Raw genomic sequence first — 20237 nt, forward strand, 5'->3', positions numbered from 1 at the left:
ATTCATGTCATAAACTGACCAATCAGACGTCTCAGTAAAAGCATGTGCTGCCCGCTGGCCCCCACCTCAAACATCTTATTGACAGATTTTTCCAAGGCACTTTCAATGGAAGGTGTGTGGACTTCCAACGAACTCAGTCATGATTGGCGACTGTGGTTGTCATAGAAACGTTGACTCAGACTGACTGACCAATCACTGTCGTCTGGCTCCAACATGGGAAAGTCCATATCACTGAAAAATGTCAACTGAATTAGCTTTATTTTGCTGGAGCCTGAAATAAGGCATTTTCTTTAGGTGACGTCACACTTGCTTTGTCCAGTTTTCTATATACAGTTAATGTTCCATACCCCTACCACTTGAAAGCGGGCTGCATGAAATCTGTCAATCAAACGATTCAAATATTCAACGTGAAGCTAGATCCTTTTACTGAGACATCTGATAGGAGAATAATATGTTTATTTTTCTATAGAAGTCTTTGGATTTTTGGCTTCTTGGAGCTAGTGGCTACTTCCTGTTTGAAACACCAGGGGGAAGGAGTCAGTCCACTTCTCACGTACAGTCAATGCGTTTGGCTAATAATGCGTGTTAGAGTAAGACGGCACCTTTGATGGGCGTGGCTTTAAAACACATTCATTTCCTTCAACTGAAGAAACGGCATAATGAGTAAAAACATCCCAAAAAGCAAAAATAAAACAGTTTTTTGTTCTTAAATATTAATATCAAAAACATAATGCAGGCTCTAATTTTCGCTCAAGACTTCAAATATGTGCAGGCCTAATTCTGAGAGCGAAAAGTTCAGTAAAACAAACATTTAACGCAAGGATGACATTTACGATTCAGCTTAGATCGGTGAATTTTCATTAAACAGCTAAAATAAAAGAAAATCCTTTGTACACAAGCTTTTCTTTTAAGGTTACAAGGTCACAGCATCAAAATACCATTGTTCAGTTAAACCACCGAGTATAAAATAAGGTACTTCACACAAAGAGAAAGCAGTATGGACTCAAAAACTATCCAAGTTCCCAATTTGGTAAATAACGACCATTACACCAACATTTTTCTTCCCTAATTTGATTTATGAGGATTTTTACAGATATTAAATTTCTTATGTGTAATGTGATCCCCAAACTGGAAGGTAAAGGGAAAAAAAGGGATGAGAAAGCACCTTTTAATATATTAAAGTGACCTTTTGCTCCCCAACTAATGTAATAATCCAGACTTGAACCAATAATAGTTCAATTGATATATAGAAAATCAATGATTTTTTTTTTAACCGCTATACATTTTTTTATTTAAAATTTTAAATAAAATTGTAATTTTTATGTCTGGATTGGATCTTTAGGCCACAAAACCTTTACCAACAAGTCACAGTTCTGGAGTTATAATTATCATGCTTTTGGTCTCCAACAGCAACAGAAACCATTTGATTTTTCAGAATTTGGCTTAAAATAAAGGTTTGTCTAAAGCTTGCTGTTATTTCGAGTGGGTTAAAAGATACTGAAATGTGACTAAACTCAAGCCCTGAACAGTTTTGTAAGGCTAATAGTTTCTTCCAGCTCTGAGGTAAACCATCTCCAGCCACTATGATATGTCAGAAAAGGTCAAACACACACGGCCTCTGTGCAAACACCAACACACACCGACTTTGTTCTGGGCATCCACGCTCACACACAAACACAGTGCATGCAACAAAATAAAAAAGGAGTAAATCAGTGAACGGCATGCTGGTAGAAGATATTTCACAACACTGTACTTCTGTCTGGCTGTTCACGGTAGCGCCGTCGTCTCTAGCCTCGCTATGTCAAGTAACTCTTTGCAGACGGGACTGGAGGATTTGGCCAATTTGAGGTTGCCGTGGAAACCAGGTGGACTATGCAGTATGGAGGGGCTGGATATGGAGGTGACGATGATGGACGTCGAGGCCCTGCACCCAGACCTTGACCCCGACTCCCTCAGCACGTTATCCAGCTGTTGGAGGAGAGAGAGAGGAGTTTAGGCCCTGAGATTGTTTCTTTTGAGGGAGGTGGTGGGTGGATGCTCGTGTGAAACGAACATGCAGAGGTGAAGAATGAATTAACCGGATGAGATGAGTGATACTTAAAACGCCTCTATAGCTACTTTTTATTCAAAATGCTATCTCTAATTCAGGATTTACTTTAACCAGATCGCACTGATTGGATTTGTTGTTAAATGTTAAACTTTAACAGATAGTAGAAAAAAGCAATCGCCTATTTTAGTTGAGAAAGATAAAAAAAAATAATAATAATAATAATAAGCTTGAATTAACATGAAAGACATAAAGCAAAATCATTTTAATTATTTCACTTCATGTTTACTTTTAAAATAGCTTACTTGGCTGATATTCCTTTAAAAATGTTTCTTAAACAAGAGTGAAAACTCAAAAACTCTAAAAAATGTGAGCCATCTTAAAAGAGAATCAACAATTTAGAAAATAATTCCTTCGAAAAAAAATCTGCTAAAACAGAATTAACTTAAGAATGAAAAGTCTGAAACTAAATTTGATATAAAAATTATAATAATTAAACAATTGTACTGATAAAGTTAAATTGAAAAGAAAAAAAGTGAATTGTGGGTAATAGGTTTAATATATATACAGTATATATATATATCCTTAAAATGATTACTTTTCTATTTGGATGAGAAGAAATAAAATTTAAATGTTGATATTAAAGTGCAAAGTTAAAATGTTGACGAGATTTAACGACCAATATTCCTGTAAATGTAGTTAAACTTTGACATGAAATAAAAAAAAAAACAGTTAAATAAATAAAAAATGTTGACATCATGTTTTAAAATGATGCACCGAAAAAAAAAATGTTGACAAAAATTGTGACAAAACATTTTAAATGTTATTTTTACAGTCAAAATAAAAGAAGAAATGTTCTTTGTGACATTAATGATCATCAAAATAAAGTTTTGTTTTTCAGATTAAAGTAAAACTGAAATGGATAAGTGTAAATAGTAAAGATTTTGGTTTGGAATTTGATTGATAACAATGGTTTTGTAAAATTTAAACAAAAGACAAAATAAGAAATTAGGGAAATTATTAAGCAAGTAATGATAATGTAGTTTTAAAAAAATAAAATCTTAAATGATCTCTTTAAATGAATTTTTAGTGTTTTTTATTGAAAAAGACTGAGCTGAAAAATAAAAGTTAAAAAAGAACAAACTCACAAAATAAAGCTCCATCTCATAAAGATGTGGTTATAAATGAATAGTCTGGATCTAATCTGCAAATGTTTGAGCAATATAGAAAAGTTAAAACAAAAACAAAAAAATCATAAACCTTCTTCAGAATCTTAAATTACTTCAAAATTAATCCCCAAAAATTAGTTCCATAACATTATAATAAAAATCCTTTTAGTCTCATCATTTTTGGCATAACATTAAAACTAATATTTTAATTTATACTTTACTCTTTAAGGGTTTTTCTATTTAAGATTGTTCTAATACTGGATGTGGAAAACAGGAAGGATGGTAAAAAGAACGTTTTATGATGAATATAAATGTATATGTCTACATTTTTAATATTTAATTATTCATTTATAAAGGTTAAACACATTAACCTCATCAAACTTTTTTCACAGCAAAAATTTTACAAAAATAATTAATAGAATTTGGTGAAACTAGAAACTAAACAGCTCCAACACTAAATACCAAATACACATTCATGTATGTAAATGTAATCAGCAAACATATTTACCATAAATATAAAACAGTGTTTTACAGTATGAAAACCACTCAAAGGTTAATGATTTCTTGTCAGCTTCATCCTGCAGGTTTGTGGGCAGCAGACCCTTCAGGAGGCTGAGAGAGCTGAGGACTGCTGTCAATGTGTTTTCACTGCTGCCACGACACGTTAGGATGACGTGTCATTTCTGAAGGACTGGCCGTGGTGAAGGTGACTCTCCTTTTAGATTTCTTCTATATCAGTGTTGGCTAAACAGCATTTCTGCTGTGAAAATGTTTGTTATTGTTAGAAATGCCAACAAAATTCAAGCATCGATAGGCACTTACTAGTTTGTTTTGGTGTTTTTAACATGTTCTTGTGGCATTTTTCTGATGATGGAGGACATATATAAAGAAAATTAAGCTTAAAATTACATTTCTGTGTATTTTTTTTAATACAAATACGTGTGAATCAGGAGCAGACAAAAAATGCTGATTGAAAAAAGCTTGTATTAGTGAAGAAAATACGCTGAGCAGGCAACAAGCTCTCTGCTCCAAGCTCTGAGATACAATAGGGGGTGCAACAAGTCCCGCCCACAACTCAGAGGCAAATTTCTAATGAACTATTGTTGCTCTATAGAAACTATATCCTAAAAAAACAACATTTTATGTATTTTTTTAATTTTAGGCTAAAATCTGAATGATTAAAGACCAGTGGGTACGCTTTACAAATGATCAAATGTTCAAGACACAAACATAAAAAAGCTAAATAAAACAATATATACAAGTTAATACTATAGAAAATGTGATTCAGTGGTAGTTAAATGACACAATAAATGAACAGTGGATTTTTGTAAAGGTCACATTTAAAAACAAACATTTCTGGTTCATTTAAGACAACATTCTGCTCTAGAATAAAGAATGAGTGAACTCTTACAGCAGCAGGGAGATGGCTGGTTGGCTGTAGACTGATGTTGGACAAGCAGATGTCTTCAGGCTCTGTCAGAGTCTGAACAGAGTGCACATAAACACAGCCTTTCAGTGTCAATTATACTCAGAAGACATTAGGTACAAACAGGACCTCAAGGTCAGACTTTTAAAAAAAGATTTCATTATAACAGACCTTAAAGATAGAGGAGAATCTCCACTTGATTTCATGAATTGGCCTTTTTTAAAATCTGTTTAATTGGGTAAATGTGCCAGAGTTCTCTGAGGATTACAGTTCCATGTAATCCGGTGTTGAAAACCGGACAATTACCCGTACAAACAGCACAAACCTCCCCCCCGCCGTCCTCTGTTGTCAAACCACTTCTGGGGTCAATGTGATTTCCCAGAACAACGAAGTAATTCTCAACAAGTCACCAGAAAAGCAGATTGATCAGAGTCCAGCAAAACAGAACATTCAGATTTATCTAGACTTTTTTTTTTCCTGGTTTGGTTACTTAGTGGTCGCTCTATGGAAGTTTTAGGACCCATAATTCAATTTGCAATTTCAAAAAGAATTTTACAAGTAAAAAAATCAATAATTCCAATTTGAAATATATTGTGTAATTTAGAGTTAAATTTGAAAGCAAAGTCAATTGAATTAAAAAATTTCAGGGGGTTTTGGTACCGTACCTAATATGAAATCATTGTATATTTTACAATTCTGAATCCAATTCTGAAAAATGCATTTTTCCAACTGATAAGTCAGGATAAAAATGTAAAGAGCATTTTCAATCAATCACAGTTCAAATTTGATTTAATGATTAGAAATCAGTTTCAATTACAGGGGGAAAAAAGCCCCCTACAAAGTGTGTGGGAGTGACTATGCGCCCTGTGAGACTGGTGACGTGTCAAGGGTGTCCCCCGCCTTCGCTCAGCAGTAGACGTGATCCAAAATGGATATACAGGGTTAAGAAAAAGGATGGATAGATCTGCTAATTTAACAAATTATTGTTTAAAACTAATTCCTCCTCTGTGTTTCACCAGAAATGTTTTATATTTTGGTAACAAAAAATTCCCATGAACCTGATTTTGATTTAATTTTTTATATTATTTTTTATAATAAAATGTTTGCAGTAATCTGTTATTTTATATATAAATCAGCAAAATCTTCACACATGGGTCAATCTTATGCACGACATGAACACAGTTGGTATTGTACTGAGTTTGATGATAAAAAATGATTGATTAAATGCTGAACAGATTCAAACTAACTTAAAATTGTCCCAAATTTACTTCTATTACCACACTTAACATCCATCCTGACTGTGGAAGAACGCAGGAGTGTTTGGAAATTGACATAAAACATTTTGAGTATCAGTTGTGAAGTGAATGGAAGTTGATTGGTGGTTCATAAAGAACAAGCCACCCTGAACTATCAGAAAAGTACAGTGTGCTCACATACGGGCTCACATCATGCGAGCTGTGGATTAAATCTCAAAGTCCCAGATTACTGGATTAGTGTTTAGAACGTGTGTAATGGACTCCACGTCGACTGTGACCTGAATGGCAGCTCGTCTCACTGTGTGGATTTATGCATAAATGGGGGTTACTTCTTTTTTTTTCCCTCCACTTCTGTACAAACCTGCTTATTTCATAAGAGTGAAAGAAATGCAACCAAACATCAGAGTGGTTGTGATTAAACCATCTCCACTTCAAGATAATTAAAACTTGTTCCCTCTAAAAGTTACGTAAAGCATGAGATACATCAGAAGACGCTAATTTAAAACTTCTGGTCTGGTCGACTAAGTAAGTAGAGACAAGATTAATGTTCGCATTTGTCATCAGGACGTGTGAAATCTGCAGGATGGAGCTAGAATAGATCGCTGCCACATTTGACTGTCTGCTGCGCTGTGCTAATGGGTCCGAGGAGGAAAGGCTGATGTGGTCATGACCAGCATTTTTCTGGACTTTTAATAACAAAAACAAAAGTTTTACTTAGTTTTATTATGGATTGTGTGTATAAAAAAAAATAAAAGCAAATTTTGTGAAAATTGAAAAATAAAGCCATCAGTTGATTTGATTATAGATCCAATAAATCTTAGCTTTGTTTAAGATCCATCCACTCACATCCAACTGGATCTTAACTCCTTATTAAACAAAATAGTGGGAAGTATCATCAGAAAATGTCAAAAATATAATTGGATTCATTGAATTTGTTTTAGTTTACCTCAAAATGCACTATTAATATTACTTGGTATAGCAGTACCTCAAGAATAGGCGTTGGATTATCTTTCACAGTTCATTATGAGTCAGCGAGTGGTCGGCCATGTTTTGGCTAAGGACACGTTTAAGTTCACACGCTTTAATGTTTACTGTATTTTCAGCACTATAAGGCACACTTACTTTAAAAAAAGCAAAAAAAAAAACCCAACATAATGTTTTATAATCTGGATTAATTCTGGGAGGTGCTTACTGATGTAGTAACAATTTTTTGAGCTACCTGGCGCTCCGTCAAAATATTCAGTTTGGTGTTAAAGTGCATATGCTAATGTAGCAGAGAGTAGAACAGTCATACTAAGATTTTTACGTGTAGCAAGGTTTGCAGTTAGTGTAGTCACAGTAATGTTTGTTTAAGCTGTATAAGTATGTCTGATTTTAGTAGTTGCAAACAAGACTGGAGGTTATTTTGAATATGCTAACGCGGCTAACGTGTGGCCGTGCCACACTGTTTTATTTTATTTTTTTTACGTGTTAAGAACAAGGTTTGGAGATGGGATAGTCACATTAAAATTTGTTTTATCTGTATCAGTATGTTCATTTTTATGAGTTGTAAACAAGACTGGAGGTTATTTTGAATATGCTAATGCGGCTAACGTGTAGCCGTGCCACACATTAGCATTGCTAACAAGGTTGGAAGCTAGCGAAGTCACAGTTTCAGAGGAAATCAGGCAGATTTTTTATGTGTTTGCAAAGAACGTTGAGAGTTACAAGTATTGTAAATACAATAAACGCGGTCAAAGTGTAGAATGTTACAAGTAAATTCTAAAATTACCAGATGCTCCAAACAGCTCCGACGTACTTCCGGTGGCACTCCTGACTCACATTTGTGAGCTGTGACTCAAATCTTGCGAATTGCGACTCAAGTAGAGGGGGGTTCCGGCTTGCAAGACTTGAGTTATTACCCTTGAGATTTAAATTATGACCCACAGCCGTGAGCTGTAACCCGGGAGCCGGTTTACCGAAGCTTCAATGCAAATTTATTCCATAAATTGAGTGTTGGAGTATCTCATCCCGTAGGTCTTTGTAGTTTTTCTGATAAAATGAGCGAATATGTGGAAGGAGTGAGCATATACTCAAGTCCCGTGAGTCGTGACTCAAATCACGTGAGTCGCGACCCACAATATTTAAGTCGCAACTCACTCTTAAAATGACTGCAAATTGAATTAATAAAGCCTGACGGACTTATCTCTGACTCTTGTTTCGCTCAATGCACCTTATAGTTCGGTGTGCATTATATATAACAAAAGTTCAAAAATAATGTGACTTATTATCATGTCTCCCCTATACTGCAGAAATTATTTTTATATTTTTCTCTGATTTTTTAAGACAAAAATAAGCGTAATTACTGGTTTAATGCTGCTGGTCATGGAGCTTGAATCAGCAACTCCACAACTAAAAATAAACAGCTTAAGAATCATTTACTGGAGCTTTATTATAGATGTTGATGACAGGTTCACAATTCCAGTTGTGTCAAAATCCATTAAACAAATGGATCTTTTTGTTAGGTTTTCTCAGGCTGGTCGTTCATATTATTTCCTTTTAAATGAGCTGAAGAGCAAGCTCTTACACTAAGTGGATCTGATGTTATGTTGCTAATGTCGACACTACCTTTATAAATTGGCAAAAACACCCTCGTGCATTCACCATGTGTCATCTTCTGCATTAACAGATGACCCCACTGTTTGAACCTTCCATCCCAGCAGCTTTTTGTGTTAAATGTGTTTTCTGAAGCAGGTTCTGTCAGTCCGTTTTCCAGGTTTGTGCTGTTGGCTGGAATACACGACATTTCCTCTGTGCCAGTTTAGGATCCATTTGCACTTTAACTTGCGTACCTCTACGGACTCTCACAAAATACTCAGGTGGTCTAACCTATTTCTGACCTCAAGCATCAAAGGTGTGAATCATTCCTGAGAGGGCAACCGGATAAAAAAAACTGCAGAAAAGAATGTCCACTTGTGTTTGACCTGACACTTGTGTACTGTGATCTGGGTGAATTCACAGTCTATTAAGTAGAGCTCAGATGCATCGGGAATAAAAGCCTGTTGAACTTTTGACTCTTGAGGCTGGGCACATGCAGGTGTTGTTTGTGACATGTCATGAGTTATCTTGGTTTTTAAATAAATAAATGTGACTTTTTACATAAAATGTCACCTTTTCCTAGCAGTTAAATTGCTTATTCAAGGGAAAACAGGTCAAAAGGAGCTAAAAGTCTTTTCTTGTAAGTAATAATAAAGGTGGACTAAAAGCTGTAGATGTAGATTGAATCATATGGATCAAACATGGCTGTTGGTTTACACTTTTAAATAGTAAATACAAGAAAAGACAGAAATCAAGGACACAGTGAAACATTAAAAATCAGATGTCAGAAATCTCAAGCTACGTACACACCAAACGTGATTAGTACATCAGGGGTGTCGATGTCAATATCAGAGGTGTGATTTGAGCGTTGGATGCGGTGGGGTGGTCTCGCAGCAGCACGTTTTGGCCATTAATTAAAAAGTGTAACATTTTCGGCATCAAATTTGCATCACCTCAACCGATCAGGAACTCAGCATTGGCCCATGACGGGTTGTTGACGTGATCATTGGGTGGAGTCCCAACCCAACATGGAGGAGAATCTAATAGTTCTCCTCCTGAACTTTGTAACATTTTTTTATTTATATTAAGTGAATAATAAAAAACATCCTGTCGTTTTATTTTTATTGTTTTCCCTCCTTTGACTACTACAGGAAAACTAGTGGCCAAACTGGGCCACAGAGAGACAGTACAGTGAACCTCACAGTACTGGGAGCGTCTCTGAATGATCTCATGAACCCAGACGTTGGATTACTGATGCTTTTGTAGAGCACTTCAAAGAAATCAACATCTTCCATGTCTTCTTGGACATAAACAGTCAATACTTCCACTTTGCGATGAGGCTAAAACCAGACGTCCCAGGCCAAGGGCACACTCCCTCGGCCAAACCAAAACAAATCCACTGAGAGTGTGATAAGCAGAGCCAGTTGTCATGGAAACCTACATTACTCACTTTTCCATGACCATTTCCCTAGATTTTAACGCATTAGTGACTTTGTTTCTAGGTTCCCTCTGTCTGAGCTGTCAAGCGCTGTGCGATGGCGTATAGCTGCTGCAAGGTCAGACGTGTGCGAGATTGTCTGTGTGGACCTTTCATCTTTGTGAATCAATGTAACTTCATGTCGATGTATTTTTGCTTGTGCCATTATACCATGACACAGATCGAAGATGCATGATTTTTGACATCACATCCCTAATGTGTCTTTCTGGGCAATTAGCCAGAATTTCTCTGGTAAACTTGCATTTGGATGTGTTGCCCTACCATAATCAGTTTCCCCTGGTGGGATTAATAAGGTTTATTTCGATTTATTTATCCATCTAAAGGCACTTGTAGCTCCAAAAGCATCCAGCAGCGAATGTGATGCCTGAATCGGATTTGGTGTGAACGTAGCAGAAGACTTTCCCGCTGCACAAACATTGTGTTTAACATGATCCTTGAACATATTCCTGTAACAGGATCCCGACACAAGACCTTTGTACTCACAGACAGCTGTGAGAGGTGACTCGGCCGGGTCAGTGGGGGGTGTGGGCATCAGTTTTCTCAAACTCCTCTGTGCCTTGACCACTCACCTTTGACCTCTGGCTGGCACGGCGCACCTGTTTGACATCGACGGACAATTGACGGCTGGCAGGTGTCCGGGAAGAGCAGTCGTCCTCCGTGTCTGAGAAGTGTGCCTGCGGTAACGCAAAACCACAATCAGTCACTCGTCCTTCAGAGCTCTCGTCGAAGGAGGTGCTAGACAGAGACATACCATATTAGACAGGAAGTGCACTCACTGAATCACTCTCAGACTGGGAGGAGGTGTGGGGCCTGCTGTGGCCTCGGCACTCGGACTGGCTGGTCAGGGTTGATCGGCGCATGGAGTGAATGCTGCTGCTGCTGTAACGCTCCCTTCCAGTGACACACAGCAGCACGCCGAGGTAGGGAACGTATCTGCTGATCGCTGACCTGTGGTTTAGTGAGGTGACATGGCAATAAGATAGAGGGTTAGCCTCAACGTCAAGATGAATCAATACAGAAAACATGACCCTATTGACCGGGAGATAAGACAGGAAAAAGACACCTGGACCAGTTTTTCATGATGTGGCGCATTGAAATAAACCAAATCAATCAATCAGTCAATCAATCAATAGTTATGGTTTACAATTCTGACATACAATCCAGAACTATATATAACATTTTAAAACACTTTTACTTTAGCTTTGCTGTTTTTAAAAGGTAACATTTCAAAAAATGTTTGCAAAGTTTTAGTTATGAAATTAAACACTTAAATTAAAATAATTTCAAGTCAAATTTCAAGAATAAAGTAATGTTTCTCAGAAAAGTCAGGTTTCTACTAAATTATGTCCTTAATATAAGGGAAAAATATATTTTGATTAAAGTAAAATTATTTTATCTATCTGAAAAATCTAGATTCTTAGTAAATCTAAAGGAAACAATGTCTTATTTTAATGCTAGAATGCTTAACAGTGCTTTTTATAAAATTTAAGATTTTTGATTTTTTTTAAACAATTACCTTGATGCCTTTAAGTTTAAAATCTACGACAGAGTAGTAGGGCGAAAAGTAATATTAGGAGTTTTTCTTGTAAAATTGCAACTTTAAATCTCGTAAATTTGACTTTTAATCTTGTAAAGTTTTTTTCTCTGAAATTTACAAGATTAAAAGTCATAAATTTATATCTTATGACTTTTAATGTTATAAATATACAACTATTTTCTTGTAAATTTACAAGATTTAAAGTCGGAATTTTAAAAATAAAATGTTCTTTATAAAGTGGCCCTTATACTGCATATCATATGAGAGAAGAAAAACATTTTTTTAATTTGGCATTATTTTAAGTTTATTTGGGCCTTGAAAATTGTTTCACTTGTAAATAGCTGTATATTATAAACTCTTTTATGATTTATAATAAAAAAGAAACATAATTGAATTTTCTCTTTTGTTCCTGCATATTTCAGCTGTCTCAAAATGAGAAGCAACATGTTAAAACTCATCTCTCATTGTTACTGCCAAAGCGTCAGCACAAGAATATCAACTATAGCTCAATATGAGCTCATGTAAAAACCAAGAGACATTTTATTATTTTAATGACCAGGCTGATACTTTCTTGTCTGCACTGTTCTTTGAGGGTGACAAGGAGTGCTCTCAATTAAAGACACTCCAGGTGAAGTTTAGCCCTTGAGCGCGCTCCCTACCTGTATTTGGGATGCGTTATGGCATAAATGATGGGGTTGTGGATAGCGGACGCCTTGGCGATCACAGCGGGAACAGAGTTCATGTAGGGAGTCAGCAAGTCAGCGTACCTGGGAGAGACAGAGACGGATGAGGAACAGGATGCTGTCAGGAAGAAAAATGAGCCAAGGAAATTAAACAGATTTGTGGGACACGGTTATTAGTTGTATGTCCTTCCAGTGCAGGATTAGAGCCGCCAGACGGGAACGGGACACAAAATCACAACCAAACCTGCTGTTCATTTTAAAAAAGGTTCTCAACACACGTGTTACACTGTTATTTGTGTGTTCTTAACTAATTATGACGCAAACTAGCAAAAAGCCAACGACATATCTTTAAACATGAAGACTAAAATGAACCAAACCTGCACAAAATGTTATTTTCCTTGAAAAAGCAGGTGTAAACTATGAAGTTTTCACATAACCCAGGGTCAATATTGCAAAAGAGGCTTAAAAAATGCTTAAAAACTGTTTGTAAAACCATTGTTTGCAAAATCTTATCTTTGCTTGCTAAATTGTTTTTGGATTTGCGACCTGAAACACAGATTTTGTTTAAATCCCTTTGTCTATGATTGGCCGATTTGTATGAAACATTTCTACAGCCGAGCTTTAAGCTGAGAGCAGAAAAATGAGATTTGAGGGCAAGAAAAAGGCCATTAAAACAATGGAGTTATGAATGCTGTGGTTACAGTAATTTGACAACTATAGAAACTTGATTTTGAAAGCTAAGATCACATTATCATAAAACTTAGTTAACTTAATTTTCTTTTGATAAATTGTGCAGTTTCTATTTGTTTCAATAGCCCAAAAAACTTTATTACGAAAACCCAACAACAAATTTTATAAATGTTTTAAAAAAAAAAAATGTTTTCCTTTAGAAGGACAGTTGAAATAGTGAAAGTTTTGCCTATTAAAAAAGTAGAAGATTAGTATCACAAATGTATTCATGCACTACATGCTAAAGAAAGCTTAAAAGTGCATAATGTACAAAAAAATGTAAGTTATTTTAAAGTTCCACTCCGATCATCTTTTGATCTATTTTAAAAGCGTGCTCAGTGTTGTTTTAATTAGCTGTTTTTATCCTTCGTTTTCAAGGACATTATTTCTACAGAGTAAGGCTTCCCCCACTTCCTGTCACCCATCTGTTTGCACTCTCTCCTGCTAGCTTACACCCCCTCACAGCCCCAAGCTAGCATTAGCGGTGCAACAAAATTAGCAACCAATATTGAAGCTGTCCAGGTGAACAGTTTTAAGCCAGGAGAAAGCTCAGACAAGGTGGACCTGGTTGCAGACAAGATGGCGCCCAAACACATCATTAGCCGGAAGCAGAAGTTGGGTATCTGTACTAGAAGATTCTTAACCCTAACTCAGATAAATTTGTGTTTTTTGATCCAAAAAGGCCATTTTTGTTCAAGTACTTTCTGCTAATGATTCTCTGCTGAATCTTGGCACCATGTTGTTGTCTGCAGCCAGATCCTCTTTGCTCAGATGAGGAAAAACAAAGACGAACATGGATCTAATTTCCAATCTCTGCCAGTGACATTCATTTGTCCACTGGTCTGACATTATAAATCCTTTGAATCTAATCGACTATAATTTATCAGAATGGAGAGAAACGGGGATCTTGCGGCTTTCCATTTCAGGTCCAACAATTTTTTTTGTCTGTTCCTAATTCCTACAGAAATACTCAGAAATTCTTAATATCTGTCTTCCCTCACTAAAAAAAATGGCATAAGAACAAATTAAAAACACCAAAACACATTTTTTTGTGGATAGTTAAAATATTCACAATAAAGTAAAGCTGCAAGTAATTGTGCATAAATTTGGAGTCCAAATAAACCTGTGTGTCAGTCTGAGCAGTTAATGATTCTGTTTTAAAAACTCTAAAAATGAATTGAAAAGAGGCAAAAAATGTGTTTAAAAAGACATGAATTGGGAGAAAAAAAAACCTGTAAAGCTGAGATGAAGCTAACAAAAAAAAATGTAGGATAGCAATGGTGTCTATTCCAAAAATTGCAAGCAAGATTGAGAGTAAGACACTCAAGAGTAAATCTCTTTATTTCAGTGTTAGGCGAATTATTTAGTAGAGAGTTTTTATGGTTGAATAGCATGAAGAATGCAGAGCCTTGACTCTGCAACAGATTTTTGAACAAAGGAACATCTACAGGCTTGCCGAGGACTTTCACAGTAGCGCACTAATGACCTTAGCCTGAGGTAGCATCTGAATGAATAGATTCATCTCAGAACAGCTTTATTATAACTGAAACCTGACAAGAATGTGGAGCTTTGCTTCTTTCAGTCCCCATGGTGGCTTTTAGAAATCACAGGATGGTAAAATCCTTCTCCTCACACGCGCCGCTCTGCACTTACCCTGCAAATGCAGTGAGCGCCGCGCAGGAGTACGGGGCCCAGGAGATGATAAAAAGCAGGATGACGATCAGGGCAATCTTAGCCATCTTCCATTCACTCCTCATTTTGTGGAACTTCTTTGCCGAGTCTCTGGTCCCTTCACAGTTGATCTTTGCTATCGCTCTGCCAAACACAGACAAATGTTTCACAATATAACTGAAGATCAACAGCTTTCTCCTTAAAGACGGAACAAAAACTGTCTTTATGTAACCAGTTTGTGAACAACAATAAGCGTCTGACTTTACTGTTTTCATTGCTGTATTTTTGACAAGAAAAGTCACAGTCACATTGAAAGGAAAAAAGTCTGTAATTTTCTAAAATCTTTTTCTCTTTCACTGGATTTCAGTTTTAGTGATTTTGTTTCTGAAGCACAGACATTATTTTAATTAAAAAAGAACAACACACAACCCGATTCATCTCAGAGAGGCAACATCATTCAGGTAAAGGCTTTCCATCAGAGAATGTTTGTTCCAAAGTAATGGTTCATTAATGTCTGTTCTCTGACACGGCACCACAACAAACCTTCACAAAACTCTATTCCCTTTGCGCAGATGACTCCAAAGTCAAGGTGTTTGGGCTTATTTCACCAAAAAACATTCAAAAACTAGAACGCCATCCATCCTTTTTTTACAGGCTATAGACACATTTCCCAAAATGCCACCAGGCAGCGACCTAAATGCACATTTTTCTGCAAATTTGGCAATTGGCAATTACATACCGGTGAGGTTTAAAGAAATAGTTACAATTTTATGGCGACTGGATGATTTTTTTGACATCGGTCAGTGAGCGCCCAGGCACATTTTGTGGTCACGTCCAGTGACAAGCGAGGATGATTAACAAAATTACGAAAATCAGATGACAGCTAGGCAGCCGACCGGCAGTTGTTCTTATGGGGCGATCAGTATATGTCTCAGGACGGCCGCCGTCCATACCAAGTGTCACCCCAGTAGTCCTGGGTATATTAAATAATGGGCCATTCTGAACGCTTGACTGCAACCGTCTACATTCATGACTATGGCAACGGTTAAAAAATGAAAAAAAATCCGGTGGCAGTTGATAAATTTGTCCAGAGCCTGTCCTGGTAACTTTAAATGTTGTCTATCCAGCAAAGCAGAACCAATATTTTGCTCTTCCACTGAGCCATACAGCTGCTTGGAATAAACTTTAAAGATATTACTTGTTATCATTTTTTTCTCTGTAATTCTAGTGTCTCCCCATAGGGGGCGCACTACAAATAAAGTTGTTCTGCTTTTATGTGGTGTTGGAAGATTTGCTGTTTTTCTGACGTTCATGTGAGTTTTCTGTCATTTTTCCAATTATTTCAACACCACATGAACGCAGCATTTCTCTGCTCCAAAATTTTAAAAAGATCTTCGTTCATTTTCAATCAAAGTTTGTAGTGTTTTCACCCAGATTCCTCGTTATTTCTTTCTCTTATGCGGTGGATTACTAAAACACTCCACACATCTGCTCCTGTTGTAGAACCCTTCGTAGCCCATGAGTCCAAAAGTTTTCCCACCCCTGTTCTTGACACTCAATCATATGTCTGTGTAATATTGATATCACCAATGAAAGGTTTAGAGTGGAAGTTTTTATAAACATAACTGAGCACACAATGCTGAATCACCAGAGGATCAATTATAATCATTCTTCTTCAGACTGTTTGCTTCAGCTCCAAGGTTTGGTCTGCATGGTCAGATGGTTTACTTCTGTATGCTCTTGGACTTCTTCTTCTCACAAAAATCTAAACTTGTGTAATTTATTGACCAAGGTAGTAAGTGGAGGGTAAAAAGGTAATATGCTATTCAAAATACACAGAGAAAGGTTTGAGCTTTTCTGAACAAAATAGTCTTAATATAAACGTGTATTCTCGTCCAACATGAAGAAAATTGAATGAATACCTAAAATCTATGTTAATCTTTATTTTATTTTGCTTTAATCTTGGCTCTTTTTTTGCATAAATAAAAGTTTCCAGGTAAAAGACATAATAAGTAAAGTACCAAAAATCCTATAATCTTGGTGTAAAACGTGTTGGCAAAAAAAATACTTCTTCTTTTTGTCTTTTATTTTAATGATTGTAGAAAACGGATTTCTGTTTAGATTTATTTCGGATTTATTTTATCATCAGCTTATTGCTTAACTTAAATGAGAAAAGATTTGCAGAAATAAGATTTAATTTCACCAACAGGATAAAACTCAACACTCAACATTTTTGAAATTACTTATAAAACTTTATTGAAAAGTTTATATTAATAGTCTTCAGGTAACGATCAGATTATTAACAGGGGAGCAAAGCTGGTTTTTGCAGCCACGGTGATGTCATCAAGCTATAATCCTGTGTCAAACTCCTAAACTGTTTTTTTTCCCTTCAACGTTCAGCTACAATTTTCTCATTTTTAAGTTCTTAAAAAAAAAAAAAGTTTTAATCAGGAACCATTTCCTTGCTTTGTAGGACTAATTGCTGCATGTACAGTTTTATATCTACCAACATGGATACATGTGCATTTGGTTTCTAAATTAAAATCATAATTAATTTGACTCATTTAATCTGGAATTATTAAATATTTGCCTTTTAAAGATTTTTCTTCAAAACTGATGAAAACATGTATGTAAATGTTTTATTTATGACGTTTTAACCTTTTTTGCTTTTACACACTGTTCCTCAAACACAATTTAATTGCATTTTTAAATGTATATTTAAATAATATGTGTGACATGTTTTTTTTTTGGAATGATTGTTACTTTGACATGTACGTTCTGACTGTTTGCGAGCATGTACTAACCGCGTTGTGTGTCGGATGGCCCTGAAGATGCGGCAGTAACAGAAGATGATGATGAAAAGGGGGATGAAGAACACGAAGGTGAACAGCAGCATGGTGTAGGAGCGCACTGATGGAGTGAAGGTCATGTAGTCCCAGGAACAAGACGTCATCAGACCCTCAGGAACGTAGGCACCTGCAGAAAAACACACATCTTAACTTTAATACCACATAGAACTCCACTTGTTAAATAGACCTCAAGTCAATAAATTCTGTTAAGAACAAGTTGATTTTTTTTTTCAAAATGTATCATTTTAGCAATTATAAAAAAAAATGATCTAAGCCCCGCCCCTTTCCACTTACGGAGCTTTTGGGAGTTATTGAGGTTGTCGTCTACAGAGGACATATTTATGTTGCCTTTATGGTACGTATTTAAAATGCAAAATATGAGTGACTCTATTCAACAACAGTTACAAGCTAAATAAATATGTAGATCGTATTTCAATACTAGTAGAAAAGAGCATCTGTTTCTCCCAGGACAAACCTGCCAGCTGTGGGTAAACAGTGAGTCCCCTCTTAGATTATTGCTGACTTTGTTCATCTCTCTGATAAATGGCTCAATTTGCTGTTCAACTTTTTGAAGGAATGTGTGCTCATCTTAACAAAATGCTTGAAATTCCCTCCACTGCTCTCTGATGAAGGTTTGCTGTGAAGCAAAAAGCAATAAAATGTTTCAAATCTTTCAGTTCCTGTTTCTGTGAATTAAGTCATGATTAAGAAGTAAACACACAAGTGAGTTTTAATTAATGTTTCATCTGTTATGAATAAAACAGGAATTCAAATCATGAAAGAAAACACATTAAAATAGAATAAAAACAAATTAAATACGTGTTGTAATCACAGTTTTACATGTTTTTAATATTGATTTTAAAAACCCAGAAACAACAGTTTAAACTGCATTTTATCATTTAATTCTGCTGTTTTTTTTTACTGCAGAGTGACAATAAAGATCATCTGAAAAGTAAAAGACAATTAATTAAGATATTTTTCCAACATATAGAATATCTGCATCCATTTTAACACAAAAGGTTAAAATGAAATGATAACAGAAGACATGTCAACCTGTTTTATTGGTGCATATGTTCATAAAATGTAAGGGTTATGTCTTTTTATTCTGATTAAACAGCATCAACAGTTTTGTTGGCTCTTACTTTGTCTATTATGCATTTTTTAATTAGTGATTATGATTTTGATTTGATTTGATTTACTTGATTTGATTTTCAATCAATCAAATCAAAATTAAGTCAGTTAAATCAAATTCAAATCAAATAAAAATCAAGTTAATCAAATCGAATCAAACTAAAATCAAATCAAAATCAAGTAAATCAAATCTAACCAAATAAAATCAAGTAAATCAAATCTAAAAAATTTAAGATCAAATGAAATCAATTCAAATCAAAATACAAGTCAATTAAAGGAAAATCAAGTCAATCAAATTAATTCAAGTTTTCTTCGGGTAAAAGAAAATGTGAACAGAAAATCAAAAACTGAGTCTAATGTGAGTCCATGGTAATCTTCAGTCTTTTTGATTCTAATTTTTTTTTTCATAAAATCTGTCATTTCAGACTCCAACATTCTTTCAGGCAACCAAACAGGCTGATGCTTCCAAATTTATGTTCGATAACTAGAAACCTTAAATTGCCATTTTACTTCATTAAATAACATGAACTCATCCAGATGTTTGTAACCCCACCCTGTGTCTTCTCAGAATTGCTGGCTACTCTCTCACTGCGGTTAGAGCCAAAAAAGAGTCAACAGTGATCTGTGAGCAGAAACACTGATTTTTTAAACTTAATTTTAATAAGTTCGTGGATCATATCGCACCATCATTGAAAGTTTCTACGCTCAGGAAATTATTCCAACTTTGCTAAATTTTGATGGAGAGCTTAAAATGTCATTAAAACAAATCTAGTTGAAACCGTGTTAAAGTATAATGTAGCAGAATCCAAACTACCTGCTGATATCAGTGAGTCTTCAAAAGGACTTTAGGAATCAAAGTAGTAAAATCCTCAGAGGAGGCTGTTTGCTATGCACCCCCCCAGGCTCACACACCCCTACAGGGAAAGATTCATTATCTCTCCCCAGAACCACAAGAATAACACAATAAAAACACCAGAAAAGAACAACATCAATAACTATTTACATTACAACTTCATCATGCAGCAGTGGGTCCAAAAACACACAGAGGATGGAAACCAAACACTTTGTGGTTCCGTGGTCAGCAAGATAAGATTTTAGCTCAAGGAAACGTTTAACTTCTCCACTGCTTTTGTCAGCGTACACAGGCATGAGTTAGAAATAGATAACCCAGTCCAACCTGTCTTTGTTGGCAAAACTTAGAATCAAAACCACCCAATTGGATGGGAAATCTCCCAATCTGGCAACACTGATTGTAACAGGATAGGGGGGCACAAAGACTGAGATTTCACTTCAGAGTAGACTGGAAATGACCAGGATAACAGCAATGTTGCAAGATGTTCAGTGCTTGTTTTTACTGCTTTTGTCTTTAAACCCCTTCAGATAATCTAAGGGGAGGGAGTGGGGGGGGACCACATATGTAGCCACTTCAGCAACACAAACATGCCTGTTTGGCGGTTTTCTCCTGTGATCGTCAACAAGACACCCTCTTAACAATCAACATGATGACAAATTAAGGTAGACAGAAGTGCAACTTGCTTTTCTGTGTTGGAGTGCCTGATTTCCGCCCAACGCCATTGCTTTTTAGATAAACGGTCAAAGATTGTGCACATTTATCCAAGAACCTTCATTAAAATTGAAATTTGTTACTAATTACCTCATCAAAC

The 20237-nt window shown here is 35.8% G+C and overlaps 1 protein-coding gene across 1 annotated transcript in view; it reads right to left on the reverse strand.

The window, feature by feature from the left end:
- Positions 1 to 20237, reverse strand: part of LOC112154684 (melanopsin-A) — a 39634-nt gene continuing 19397 nt past the window's right edge. Inside the window, exons 5-11 of the mRNA XM_024285816.2 lie at positions 17398 to 17569; positions 14576 to 14737; positions 12170 to 12277; positions 10750 to 10921; positions 10543 to 10647; positions 4628 to 4699; positions 1 to 1968 (exon numbers count right to left, since the gene is read on the reverse strand). Of these exons, the coding sequence (XP_024141584.1) occupies positions 1768 to 1968; positions 4628 to 4699; positions 10543 to 10647; positions 10750 to 10921; positions 12170 to 12277; positions 14576 to 14737; positions 17398 to 17569 (992 nt within the window). The 3' untranslated portion in view covers positions 1 to 1767. The remainder of the gene's footprint in view (positions 1969 to 4627; positions 4700 to 10542; positions 10648 to 10749; positions 10922 to 12169; positions 12278 to 14575; positions 14738 to 17397; positions 17570 to 20237) is intronic.

The sequence above is a fragment of the Oryzias melastigma genome, linkage group LG19 (assembly GCF_002922805.2).
Source record: "Oryzias melastigma strain HK-1 linkage group LG19, ASM292280v2, whole genome shotgun sequence".
Classification (NCBI taxonomy): Eukaryota; Metazoa; Chordata; class Actinopteri; order Beloniformes; family Adrianichthyidae; genus Oryzias; species Oryzias melastigma.